Source organism: Taudactylus pleione, unplaced genomic scaffold (genome assembly GCF_031769625.1).
Source record: "Taudactylus pleione unplaced genomic scaffold, aTauple2 ptg000313l, whole genome shotgun sequence".
NCBI classification, from domain to species: Eukaryota; Metazoa; Chordata; class Amphibia; order Anura; family Myobatrachidae; genus Taudactylus; species Taudactylus pleione.
The window spans coordinates 4,526,453-4,540,990 of record NW_028284714.1 but is presented as its reverse complement, the minus strand read 5'-3'; the positions used below and the strand labels follow the sequence as shown (position 1 = coordinate 4,540,990).

At 42.6% G+C, this 14,538-nt stretch overlaps 1 protein-coding gene across 5 annotated transcripts in view; it reads right to left on the bottom strand.

Annotated features, from left to right (window-relative positions):
* The window catches only part of EHBP1L1 (EH domain binding protein 1 like 1), a 135,434-nt gene that overhangs the window by 22,532 nt on the left and 98,364 nt on the right, over positions 1 to 14,538 (bottom strand). For all 5 annotated transcript variants that reach the window (XM_088442521.1, XM_088442525.1, XM_088442523.1 and 2 more), the window contains 3 exons: positions 13,586 to 14,479; positions 13,404 to 13,467; positions 12,169 to 12,251 (listed from right to left, as the gene is read on the bottom strand). In XM_088442521.1, the coding sequence (XP_088298647.1) occupies positions 12,169 to 12,251; positions 13,404 to 13,467; positions 13,586 to 14,479 (1,041 nt within the window). The remainder of the gene's footprint in view (positions 1 to 12,168; positions 12,252 to 13,403; positions 13,468 to 13,585; positions 14,480 to 14,538) is intronic.

The window sequence follows — 14,538 nt, the reverse complement described above, 5'->3', positions numbered from 1 at the left end:
CCGCCTGCCCCACTTTTCGCCTACATCGCGCGTTTTGGACGTGTAAACTTATCGTGCGCGTCCCCGCTTACCGCCCTATTCAATTACTAAACAGGCAAAAACAGCAAGAGGCAAATGTAAAACAGGCGGAAAGTACTGTCTGAATAGGGGAAATCAGTCTGAACTCCCCAAAAAGATGCACTAACATTGGGGATCAATGTAGAAGTGTTCCAATAGCGCTAATAAAACTATTTGGGGTACTGAAGTTGTTTAAAGTCCTTGTTATTAGCGTCCTTGTAAAAGTGGTGAAGAATGGCATTAAGCAGTATTTTTTGGTGAAAAAAAGTAGTCTGGTCAAATTTGGGGCACTTGAAAATGGGTGCTAGCATATTTTTATGTCTCAAGTGAATTTTAGAAAAACGTGAAAAACGCACTTGCTGTATGCACCTGCAATCCGAAAAACACCTAACCCATCCTTGCAGACCCCCAAGAAGTCTATTTCGCTAGTTTTTATGCTTGTCCCCCCACTTTATACTTTTTCAATCCCAAAATGAAAGTACTTTTTTGGGGTGCTCTTAGGCTTTTTTTCCTGCTTTTTTTTTTTTTTACACAGTTGTCCTTTGGGGGGTTGTTCTGAGTGGTTTCCCCACATTTGCACTCCAAAATAAAAAATTTGCACTTCTTTTCTCCTGCTATTCTTAGGCGAAACTTTTTCGCGTATTACATTGCGTAGGCGAAAACCGTCTGGAATTGAATTTAGAGATGTTTTGACCACGCGAAAAGCCGAGATCGGCAATACTTTTCCGCGGATAAGGGCTTTTCGATTCTAATTGAATACAGCCCTTAGTCTAAGTTGCCCAGCTGTCAACCAGATGCTTTCACTAGCAAAGCTGACTAATTACAAAAAGGGACTATAGCTGTTATACGTATTTAAAACCTCTAGGTACAAGGGTCCACTCGGTTTCCATCTTGAGTAGTGCAGTATTCAAGTCCCCTCCTCTGATGCCCATTCTTACTTTTTCCAGACAAAAAGCTCTTAGTTGTCCTGGTTCACTGTCAATTTTGTGTAGGAAGAGCCTTGCTACTGAAGATATCTTCCTCATTTTGCTAGTGTCCGATTTTGCGTTCCTGATATTACTTATATGTTCCAGGATACGAGTTTTAAAAGCTTGTGTCGTCATCCCAACATATCTGTAATTACAATTACATTGTAATGAGTAAATTACCCCTGTTGTATTGCAATTGAATAAATCTTGTATGGTAATACTATTACCATATGTATCCTGTATGTCTACTACTTTGCTGATGAAAGTGCAGACTTTACAACTACCACAAGGGTATGTTCCCTTAGTCTTAGGTCTACTTCTGGGTAGTTGTTCGTAATGACTGTGTGTTAGAAAGTCTCCCAGATTTATATCCCTCATCCAATCAATGGAAGCTTCCATCTTTAAATGTGTCTTCAGATCCACATCTAACTAGAGAATGGACCAATGCTTCTGTATTATTATTTTCAGATCTAGCCATTCCTTACAATAGTTGCCAATGAACCTGATCTCCTTAGTTTTCTCCAATGTCTTGGGGAAGATAAGGGTGTCCCTGTTGATCTTCGATACTGAAAATCTGGCCTTTTTAATCGATCGGTTACAATAACCTCTGCTACGTAATCTCAAAGAAAGATCCTCACATTGTTTGTGGAAATCTATGTCATCAGAACAGTTTTGTTTAATGCGAATAAACTCACCCCTTGGAAGGTTAGATATGGTAAGCAAAAAATGGCAACAAGTTTCATGTAAAAGACTGTTGGTACAATCTCGGCTGATCTCCCAGGTAAATTTCAGGTTCAATTGATTAATGGTAAGGATCTTAATAAAATCAAGAAAGTACTGTTCGTCACCACTCCATATTATAAGGATGTTGTCAATGCAACAAAGCCATTGTATAATGTGTTGAGTGTGTTCCTCATTGGATTCTGAGAACACCACCTCCTGCTCCCACCAGCCCAAAAATAAATTAGCATAGGTGGGAGCACAGGTGGAACCCATGGCTGTTCCCATTTTTTTGCAAATAAAATTTGTCTTGAAAGGTGAAATAGTTCTTATGGAGGATGAAATTTAATAAATCAATCAAGCAGGTGTTAAAGTCACTAGTACTTTCCATTTGCAATAAATACTTCACTACCAGCAGACCATCAAAATGTTTAATGGAGGAATATATAATGACTTAACATCGAGAGAGATGAGTAAGTGGTGACTCTCCATTCTAATGCCATGCATTTTTTGTAGAACATGCCTTGTATCTTTGAGGTATATTTGAGGTACTTGGATGTGGCCTTCTGTTGTTGGCATGCTCTGTGCAAACTGATGCAAGGTACACAAGGCTAACTGTCATAATGCTCATTCTGTGACAACCCCACAGCCTTCATAGAAAGCTTATGTATTTTTTATCTTGGGTGTGAATTTGCAGATAAGATATAGAAACTGCAAACAAAAAGTATGGTGGTCGCTCACATCAGCTTAATGACTTTGCACATGTGCTTGTAAAGGGCAAGGTTTACACTGAACTACAGAGAAAAAAGGGATTTGTCCTCCAGCACACTGCAGCAATATCAACAAAAATACTTGAATCCTACATACTAATAGAAATTCAGAGGTATTAGTTACATACATTTGCAAATATATGAATAAGCGCCAGGCCAGCGTCAAGGCTCCTCTATACTGGCATCCCTAACATTATGGGGCTCACGTCCGAGGCGCAGGGAACCCCAAAAGAATCTAGCCAAGGACCATCCCCAGGGCATCACATGAAAAAGGAAAAAAAGGTGATAGTGAAGTGTAAAGTATAGATGTGTAAAGATAAATCAATAAGTGTTAATATAATTAGAAAGAGTTAAAATTACATAAATAATAGACAAACAAATATAAAAGTGATGCAAAAATATCTATCTGAATTAAGTGGTGATGCCCTGAAAAAGGCCCAGCCACAGCAAATCCGGGGGCCCCCACGCCCAAATGCTCACCCCAAAGTAATTGTTGCTACCTAATAGTAGCATCCACTCTGGGACATATAATTACAAATTAATGTACTCCATGATAACAGCACATGTATAAGCTGAGAGCTAGTATAGAGGAGCCTTGATGCTGGCCTGGGGCTTATTCATATATTTGCAAATGTATGTAATTAATACCTCTGAATTTCTATTATTATGTAGGATTCAAGTATTTTTGTTGATATTGCTGCAGTGTGCTGGAGGACAAATCCCTTTTTTTTCTGTAGTTCAGTGTAAACTCCGCCCTTTACAAGCACATGTGCAAAGTCATTAAGCTGATTTGAGCGACCACCATACTTTTTGTTTGCAGTTCTGTGAGGCATGAAGGGATCCAGCATTGGGAGGATGTGCCTCGGACGTGAATCCCATAATGTTAGGGACGCCAGTATAGAGGAGCCTTGACGCTGGCCTGGCACTTATTCATATATTTGCAAATGTATGTAACTAACACCTCTGAATTTCTATTATTATGTAGGATTCAAGTATTTTTGTTGATATTGCTGCAGTGTGCTGGAGGACAAATCCCTTTTTTTCTGTAGTTCAGTGTAAACTCCGTCCTTTACAAGCACATGTGCAAAGTCATTAAGCTGATGTGAGCGACCACCATACTTTTTGTTTGCAGTTCTGTGAGGCATGAAGGGATCCAGCATTGGGAGGATGTGCTGGTCCATATAGTGCCATTTGGAGGTTTCTGGGGTACCTCCTAGATGAGGCAGCTCTCGGCTTATACATGTGCTGTTATCATGCAGTACATTAATTTGTAATTATATGACCCAGAGTGGGTGCTACTATTAGGTAGCAACAATTATTTTGGGGTGAGTGTTTGGGCGTGGGGGCCCCCGGAGTTGCTCTGGCTGGGCCTTTTTCAGGGCATCACCACTTAATTCCTTGGCTAGATTCTTTTGGGGTTCCCTGTGCCTCGGACGTGAACCCCATAATGTTAGGGATGCCAGTATAGAGGAGCCTTGACGATGGCCTGGCGCTTATTCATATATTTGCAAATGTATGTAACTAATATCTCTGAATTTCTATTATTATGTAGGATGCAAGTATTTTTGTTGATATTGCTGCAGTGTGCTGGAGGGTAAATCCCTTTTTTTTATGAAGATATAGAAACTGCTGTTTTTCAAATTCAGTGATACAAATTAACTGTCAATTTTAAAAATTCATGAAATTTTAATTTCTGAAATGAATGATTTGTGTTACCCATCACATTTCTGTAAGGATCTATTTTTAGGGTCAAACCTAAATGATGAAACAACTGTTGGAAATGTGGTTCAGTATTTTTTTGCTGAGTTTAAAAACACAAAATGTACAAATGATACAATTATTGCAATGGGCAAACTACTAGATTGACAGATTAGATTGAATTTTAGATTGACAAAGATTTTCATGCCACATGGCGTAACAGAAGCAGAACAAGAGAGCAAATGCTGTGGCAGAGTGTTGAAACTAGTTAAAACAAAAAAAGTTATGACGAAGGAACGGAACTGGCACAGTGATGAAATTATGATCGATGAATGTAAAGGGACTGTGTAACATGCAAAGCAACCTAATAAAATAATTATGTGCACTACACCATAATTCAAAACAAATAAAAACTCACAGGCCAAACTGGAATCTTTATACAGCAAGACATTAGTATGTACAAACCCACGATTATGTACAGACAGTTCACCAGTGACAGGATCAGAAGGAAAAGCAAGGAAAGTAGGACAAAGGTTTTAAATGTAGGCAAAGTCTTATATCATCTAAATCGTATAAAGAACCTTGAGACCCAGGAACAGAAGGTGCAGACAATAGCTATTCAGGTGCTTGTACAGGCCATCCAGTATTAGTTGAGTTTGGTACAGTAGAATGCTACATTAATAAATGTCACTTAAAAAAAAATAGCAGATGTATGGATATTGCTGGTCTTTGGACACTTTGTCACCGATGCAGCATGGGCAAATTAAACTGCCTTGTCTTCATATACTCCTACTGTCACTTGCTATACCTATATTCCGCTGTTACCGCTGAGTACCATAGGTAGTGATTGTAATGGTGACTGCAGGGGAAGAACATTGATGTCTATAGACCAGCGATCCTTTCTTTACAGTCCACAGGTCACAATGGTTCATTGAGAGGGGTGTTTGTTTATTATATAGGCTGGACCCTTTCTCTTAATTTAGTTATGGGTGGCATGGTGGTGCCTATTTAGTTTAGCTGGAGTGATTTAGGGGCAATCAATTTAATTCTGAGCTGAATTTTGGAAAAATTAAGTATTTATGATACATGGATACTAATTAATGTTGGTGCTGTTGTGGGGGGCGCAATAGATGTATTTATTAATTTTATGGCAGCGAAGGTTGGGATTAAAATAGTTCTAAGTAGTGTGAATGATATTACATTAATCTCTGGGCTGTTTGGGTGGAAATATGACAGGGCTGGTTGTGAAGGGGAGGGGGGCTAATTACTTAATGTGTGTGTTTCTTTTTAATAAATTTACAACAGATTTTTAGGATAAATTGGATTTTTTTTTTAATTATTTTTGTATTTGAGACACTTTATATTCTCATGAGCTATTTTCTAGTTTCATCTATGAAAAAATGTAGATTTGTCTATCATTACAAAAAACTTGCCAATCTCTTAGACTCATTATTACCTATAAACAGTGGCGTAACTAGGGCAGGGCGAGCGGGGCATGTGCCCTGGGACCAGCGGTGCGGGGGGGGGGGGGGGGGGGGGGGGGGCGCCGCCGGCCACGGTACCGGCCCGCCCTAGTTAGCCAACATAGCGCCGACCGCAGTGAGTGCAGTCAGCGCTACACATTTACACAGGACCGGCGCTAGGCTTCCAGCGTCGGTCCTGTGCTGCACAGCTGAGCCCCTTCCCTCCCCCTGATCGCTTGCCCAATAGCGCCAGGAGGAGGGTGGCAGGTGGGCGGGCTCAGGCTTTGCTAACACACACATTGCCGCCAGCATTGGCAGCGATGTGTGTGTTAACCAGCAGCCAATGAGAGTCAGACAACTCTCATTGGCTGCTGCTGCTACTGCACACACATCACCACCGAGCGGCAGTGATGTGTGTGTGAATCAGCAGCCAATGAGAGTCAGACAGACTCTCATTGGCTGCTGCTGCTGCACACACATCACCGCCAGCGCTGGCGGCGATGTGTGTGTTAACCAGCAGCCAATGAGAGTCAGGCGACTCTCATTGGCTGCTGCTGCTACTGCACACACATCACTGCCGAGCGGCAGCAATGTGTGTGTGAATCAGCAGCCAGTGAGAGTCAGACAGACTCTCATTGGCTGCTGCTGCTGCACACACATCACCGCCAGCGTTGGCGGCGATGTGTGTGTTAAACAGCAGCCAATTAGAGTCAGATAGACTCTCATTGACTGCTGCAGCCAGAGCGCCCACTGCAAGAGCCGGCTCCTGCAGTGGGTAATGGGAGAGACACCATGACCTCATGACGTCTCTCCCATAATGCAGAGCGCGCCAGCCCGGGAGGACTGACGTGCGGACGGCGGCGTGAGCGTGGATTCAGATAAGATTTTTTTCTTAATTCTTTTATTTATTGTTTAATTTCTGTGTGTATTTATCGGGAGGGAGGGGGGGGAACTACTACTAGGGGCACTGCATTGGGGGGAGACCACTACTGGGGACTACCACTGGGGGGGATACTACTGGGGGGGGACTACTACTGGGGGGGATACTACTGGGGGCACTGCATTGGGGTGGGACCGCATTGGGGGGGGACCACTACTGGGGACTAGTACAGGGGGATACTACTGTGGGCACTGCATTGGGCGGGCTACTACTGGGGGGGATACTACTGGGGGCACTGCTTTGGGGGGGACCGCATTGGGGGGGACCACTACTGGGGACTAATACTGGGGGGCTACTACCGGGGGCACTGCATTGGGTAGACCACTACTGGGGACTACTACAGGGGGCACTGCATCAAAGGGGACTCCTACTGGAGCACTATATAAGGGGCTTACTACTGGGGGCACTGCACAGGGGGGGACTCCTACTGTGGCACTATATAAGGGGCCTACTACTAGGGGCACTGCACAGGGGGCACTGAAAAGGCAGAACCACTACATGGGGCACTGATAAGGGAGAACCACTACAGGGGGCACTGAAAAGAGAGAACCACTACAGGGGGCACTGCATAGGGGGGATAACTACTGGGGGCCTGCATAAGGGGCAGTACTGGGGGCCTGCATAAGGGGGGATCACTCCTGGGGGCACTGTATAAAGGGCACTACATATGGGGATCACTACTGGGGGCCTGCATATGGGGGATCACTACTGGGGGCACTGTATAAGGGGAACTAATCAGGGGCTGCATAAGGGGGACCACTACTGGGGGTACTGCATAAGAGGCACTACTGGGGGCCTGCATAAGAGGCACTACTGGGGGCCTGCATAATAGGGACCACTGCTGGGGGCATTGTATACTGGGGTACTATATAAGGGGTACTACTGGGGGCCTCCATAAGGGGGACCACTACTAGGGGCACTGCATAGGGGGGACTGTATAACGGACACTGCATTAAGGTGCAAATGGAAAGAACTGTTCCCAGTGACAAGAAAGGGGTGTGTCATGTTGACACGCCCCATTTTTCAGTGGCCACGCCCCTTGTGACCACGCACATTTTTCAGCGCGCGCCTGAGGTGCGCGCACATAGTGGGGGGGGCTCCTTTTTCAAATTTGCCCTGGGCTCCAAATACCCTAGTTACGCCACTGCCTATAAATATCTCTTAGAGAATTTCTGATGAGTACTGCTATCCTAGACAAATGGTCAACTTTACCACATGTAATCTGATAAAAATGCCCAAGAGAGATTCTGCGTGCGACTGGCAGGCATCGATGAGTCTGCTGAAGTGGCAATGATTTAAAAAGCAAGACCAACCTGACTTTGTCTTTTAAATGATTGCCACTTTAAAAGCATCGGGTAGACTTGCCGGAATTTTGCTGATTCAGATTATATTCTAACATAGCAGAGGTGTCACATCTGGACACTGTTTTGACTCAACAAATCCTGTGCAGATGTGTCAGGCCACCTCTAATCATGATCTGTGACAGTTTCAGAGTCAGTCACCAACCCATCATGTAGTATTTCTCAGACACAATCTGAGAACTCAACACAGTCATCCGTACTGAGCATTCAATGGCAGTGCTAGGGTCAATGGTATTGGAGCTAGCAGGGTTGGACTGGCCCACAAGGGGTACAGGGGAAATTCCCAGTAGGCCCCACTGCCTTATGGCCCAACCACTTGCTCCAATATCAGGTTTCAGGGTGTGAACTTGAATTATACATTGTTACTCTATTAGAGGATCAGTTTCATGGTCTCTAATGTTTGTCCAAACGTCTGTGGGGGCTGGCCTTATCCCCTGTGGTAACTGACCACACCACAAAGCATGGGTCCCTACCACTGCATCCCCTGGTTGGCCCTTCATGCTCCAGTCCGACACTGGGAGCTAGTATTTCTAGCTCCTTCTTACCTGTTGTGTCACTAGGAAAAGAAACAATAGAGCAAGTTATAACTTCACGCCTGGAGACAAAGTATTCTAGAGAGGCCTCTAGAGCCAAACTACAACTCTGTATCAAAAATAGGGACCGGTGTGTCAGGTGACATGATATTGTTATGCACAATAATTGTTGTGCTCAGAAAAAAAAAAAAAAGACTCGGGAGACAAATTCTAGTACATTTTGATACCATAAAAAGTACTAAATCCTCTAGTAACACAGAGAACGTCAGCCAGGAAAGTGCAAGGATCATTGAGATACAGGAAATCTACACACAGACTAAACTTAGCAGTAATGTTATCTTTAGAAAGGCCAATTACCTCAGGGGTGTAGTATGATATGTGAATAATCATAAAGTCAACATTGACCATGTCGACATTCATTATGTAGACAGTGATGAAATGTCAACATGTTAGAATGTCGATATATTGCCCGTGGTGTCCAAGAGGTGACTTATCTGCTCCTGATGACTGCACCGGCTCCACTGTGGCTTCCGGATCCCGTCGGTCATGTGACCGTCACTGCTGGGTCAGACCTGTGATCCTCCAGCGTTCTGGTAAGTATTCTACTGCTATCCCTAACCCTAATCCCTACCCCTAACTCTCCATCTAGTACCTAACCATTAACTCACCCCCATCACCGCAGCCTAACCCCAATGTCGACATTTCGAACAATGTCGACTCTGTGGTGTCGACAATATGAATGTTAACATTTTAAATATTGACCTAATGACTGTATCCCATAATGAATAATTGTTTAGAAGTGTGGCCAAATTTTTCACTAATATTTCTATGGAAACCTGAAGGAAAGAGATAGGTCTGTAGGCTAACATTACTGTGAGCTTTAACCACAATCATCACTTATTGCATGGAGGGAGGCATTATGGCCGATGGGTAAGGTACTCTGAAAATCGTTTCTAGGATTTGGTTTGTAGGTAAGCCTCTGTCCCAGGAAAGTTACAATTCTGGAAGGGGAAGATAGTGAGTGTGAGTGACTTTGTGTTCAGATATTAGGCCATGGAAGAAATGTCTTTGGTCCTCACTTAATAAATGTACTAAGCCTTGGAGAGAGATAAAGTACCAACCAATCAGCTCCTATCACTTTAAGCTGGGTACACACTTGGTCGACCCGCCAACCTATCATACCATTGGTAAGTGTATACACACTTCACAATCGTCTGCCCGATGTGCCGGGCTTGACAGCTCAACTGGGCGTGCATTTAAAATTGCCCACCTAGTTGAGCTGTCAATCACCGGCAGGTCCATGCAGCATGTGCACATATATTGGCCATCTGCTGTGCTGCACAGCAGATCGGATATGTCTGTGACCTACATCGTTCACACATTTATCCACTGTACACACCAGACGATGCACTAAAGATATAACACCCGTTCAATGGAAGTATCTATCAGTGTGTACCCAGCTTTACAGGCTGAATTTGAGTTAGGAGCTGATTAGTTGGTACTTTATCTCTCTCCAAGGCTTAGTACATCTACCCCTATGATTGCTAGAGAATAGTAATATTATAATATCGTCCAGAGATGTCTGGACAAGGGCACATACAGACAACATGTATTTAGTAATCTGCTTACAGAACAGGGAACCCCCTAACATATACCCTAAAATTTAACCCAAAATGATTGAGGTGCTGCTTGTTTTACAGTTCAAGATAAAATATGGATCTGTTTGTATATATTTTAATATAAATGTTTGTATAGATGTTCATATATTGTATGTACTGTATTTGTGAATGCTTTAATTTCTTACATATAAAGAAACTTGCATTTTAGGTTTTGTGGTCCTTTAGGATTGTAGACATTGTGGGCACATGTTACATCCACAATGCAGGCGTAAAATGTGCCCTAAACAAAATTCCTATGTTTTCTCTGCCCTATATAATTATATACAATGGTTGTTGTTTTTTAAAAAAAATAGTGAAAAGGAGAAATAACTGTAAGTTCACATATTTGGTATCCATCTGCTTGGGCAATCTGGCTAATTGAAGAAAGGAATAAATTAGTGTAGTTAGCTTATTTGTATGAATGCAACATTGTCAGAGTTTGGAATTATTATCTTTTTTTGTTTGTTTTCGTGTATACTATAATTAAAATAGTGTTACATGCTACAATATGCTGTAAAACCAAATCCCTATTTGCCCTGTATAATAAAAGTCTACAATTATAGAACTTGCTTGGGTAGAGTAGTAAATTCCAGATGCACTCTATATGGTAAATTTACTAGATTGCGTGTTTTTAGAAGTGGAGATGTTACCCATAGCAGATTCTAGCTATTATCTTCTATAAGCTGCTAGATAAATGATAAGTACAATCTGATTGGTTGCTATGAGCAACATCTCAATTTCTAAAAACCAGTTAGTAAATATACCCCTATGTATCAGAAGTACAGTACGTGAAAATGGGTCTGGTCACCTTAGGAATGAATTAATTCAACCCAGGTTGCCGTAGGAAAATAAGGGCCTTATTCAGAGTCAGTTATAAATGCAGTTTGTGGATTTCTTTGATAGCATGTTGCAGCCACTTGGGTAATTATTATCTGCATTACCGGCCATTTACTGTAATGCATTCATTTTGTGTATTGTCATTTTTAGCAATTTCAGAATTCACAGTGAAACCATGCCTCCAGTCATACTCCAGCCGCATCACAACCAGGTATATCAAGGGGAGGAAGCCTCAGCTGCAGACTAGTGTGCAACTAACTCTGAATAGATCTCAAAAATGCAATGGTTTTTGCATAAGCATGCTGTGATTCCTTTTATTTGCAACTCTGAATAAGGAACTAAGGGCCTGATTCAGAGTTGTACGGAATTGCACAGCCACAGGGTAGCGGTGTATAAAGACGCCTCCTGACAGCATCGCAAAACCCAGTGCTGTATTCTAAGCAGCGGATCTTCTGCAAGATCACTGGCAATCTGAGTAACCCTTAGATTACTCAGATTGGCCCACGCAGCTTCGTAGCCGAGGCCAGGAAGTCTGCCAAGTGGAGTCTGTGTCATTGGGGGTGGGTAGATGGTTAGCTAACCAATGGAAGCTGGCTGGCAACAGAGTCTGGGGGCGTGTGATCTGTGGGGCGGGTGATCCATTGCTGCTCTGCTGTCTTGTGTGTGCTGTACCCACTGGCCCCCGGTGCTTTCCCGCTGACTCCATGTCGATGATGATGAGGCGGCCGGGCAGTGTTTGGCAGTGCAGTTTGTGTGGCTACCCCTCTTTTAGTTTTGGGCAGCCCCAGCTCAGATCCCCCACTGATCATAGTAGTACACAAACTATCGAGTTTGTGTACTATTCTGAATCAGGCTCTAACTTTGATATTTTAGGAGCTCAGTATTTGGTAACTGGCGGAAGAGGTCATTTTAGAAGTTCAGAAAATCAAGTGTGTTCTACCTCCGCCCTGAGCAAAACCTCATTTGAAATATATTTAATTCTAACGAGTTTGTCAAATAATATTTGCAAGTTTTGTAATAAATTTCAATTTGCATATTAGGATTATGGGTTGCTTAATGGCTACACATCAGGGTTTTTGTTTTACTACTAAATCAAAGATGAAGAATGAGGCTTGACAAAATAATAAAGAGAAATATAGTACATTACTGGTCTTAAGACATACCAGTGTTTCCTCTTCTTTTACTGGAGTTTCTGTTGTGGGGACTGTAGTGGAGGAAGAGGATGTGGCAGATGAGGCTGGTGGTTCTGCAACAGAAAGTGGGCAGGATATGAAGAAAATTGGCAAAAGAAAGTAAAGTCCTATAATCTGAAACAGAAAGGATTATACAGTCAGTTGCATAAATATTGGGACATTGACAGAATTTTCATATTTTGGCCTCTAGTCACCACCACAATGGCTTTGAATATAGAAACCGTTGTAATTCCTACACCGTTCACCTGATTTGGATGTAATTACCCTCAAATTAAATCTGAAAGTCTGCAGTTAAAGCACATCTTGTTTGTTTCATTTCAAAACCATTGTGGTGGTGACTAGAGGCCAAAATATGAAAATTCTGTCAATGTCCCAAAATTTATGCACCTGACTGTATATACTTGTTTCAATCTCTCCAGCTACAGTATATACATTGAAACCTTGGATCCTATCAGCAGGGATACCAGGATCATATAAAGATTTATCACTTTGGGCAGAATGCATTTTGGATGAGATGCATCTCGTCAATGATCGCAGCATTTAGTAACACTGTAATAAGTACATTACAGCAGAGCTGAATTCCTGCTAAACAGACGTCCATTGCGGTGTGGGGACTTCCGGGTTTATGACTTGGGAGTCCTATTGCGCAAGCGCGAGCCGCGGCAGATCCTATTGGATCCCTCTCAGGGAAGTCTCTGAATAGAAGCACTTAGGCTTTTATTAGACAATGCCATCTATAGATGGCATTGCCTATCGGGTCCAGGCTCCGTAAAGTTTTGGTTTCCAGAGCTTGGTGCATGGGGAATGCGGTCAAATCTCCAACAATGGGATTTCCAGAGGTTTGACTGCATTTTTCAGTATAGTGCATCCCGCCTTTTATTTCAATAGGTATGATTTCTTAGTCTACATCGTGCGTTTTCTTTTGCCCTAGTACCTATAGTCTTGCAACCACAGTCAGCACGCTCTTATTTACAGACTCACACACATTTGAATAGCAATAATAAAAATTTTGCTTAAAAAAACATGCTGACCAAATAGCTATTTACGCTGTTGTGTTGGGAAAGCACAGGGAAGACTGTTAGGAAATATTTATTGTGGGGCTGGAGGGTGCCAGGGGTATGGTATAGACGGCTAAAGCTATGGTCAACGTTCGCAAATAGAACATTTCCATTTTAAAAAATAATAAATTTTCATATGATACTAACCGGTTATAATTTGGGAGGAAGGTCTTGAACTTGTCTCATGACTTTTTGGTACAAGATCCATCTCCTGTAGAAGTCAGCATTACAAAATGAGAACTATATTACAAATTAACAGACACAAAAAAAAAACAGACATAACAATAAGTCAATGGGATCATTAGCGAGAATATGGATATAGGACTGACCTCTTCTTGAGAAAGAGACTGGGAACGAATTAGAGAACGCCTTTTCTTCACAAGGTCAGCATCACGCAGGTGACCTAGACCTCCAGCCTTCCGAGGGGGAGCAATTGGAACGGATCCCGATGAAACAGATGTATCTCCGTCCTCCAGGTTCACATCTAATAATCCTCCATTAACACTAAGTCTCTTTTTAATGCGAGGGGGTGGAACAACCCCTTTTGGTATCTTCTGTTCCTCAGTATTTGTAATGTCCTGCTTCTGAGGCACATGGACCTTTGTCTTTTCCATGTCTGGTGCCCTCTTTTCCTCAAAAGAGTACCTTGGTAAACTGTGTGCAGTAGATATTGGCAGATCCTGTTTCTCATACGAGGCCTTCACTTTATTCTGTGCCTCAATTGATGTGTCTGCTTTCTTCTTTTGCTCAGGAGAACTTAGTGGCACCTGGCCTTCAGCGGGGATATGTTTCTTTATCTTATTATCCTCTGTCGGTCCAAATAACATTGTCTGTGACTCAGAAATAGACCTTGTCCCCCCCTTCTCATCAGAGCGTGGACCTTGAAACCTTTGTTTCACAGAACCTGCATTTAGAATGTCCTTTTCACCAGTGGCAGGAGTAATTAATTCTTCAGAGTCAGATCTTTTTGTACTAGATTCCATAGGCGTAATACTTTGATGCTGAGGAGTAGAGGCCAAGACCTCATGTATTGCTGACGTAGTGATGGGCAGATCTACAGCAGATCCCTGAAGTGGATTAGCAACATTCTGATGGCTTGTGAAGTGAGATCGAATTTGGCAGAGGTATGTGAGGATGATGAGCTTGTCTGGAACAGAACGAAGCAGCATGTCTGAGGGAGAAAGCAGTGGTGGTATCCCAAGAGCAGCAAAGCCATCATATGCCTGCCGGAAGTAGTAGAAATAATGATGTGAAATATGATATTTAATATAGAAAATATTTT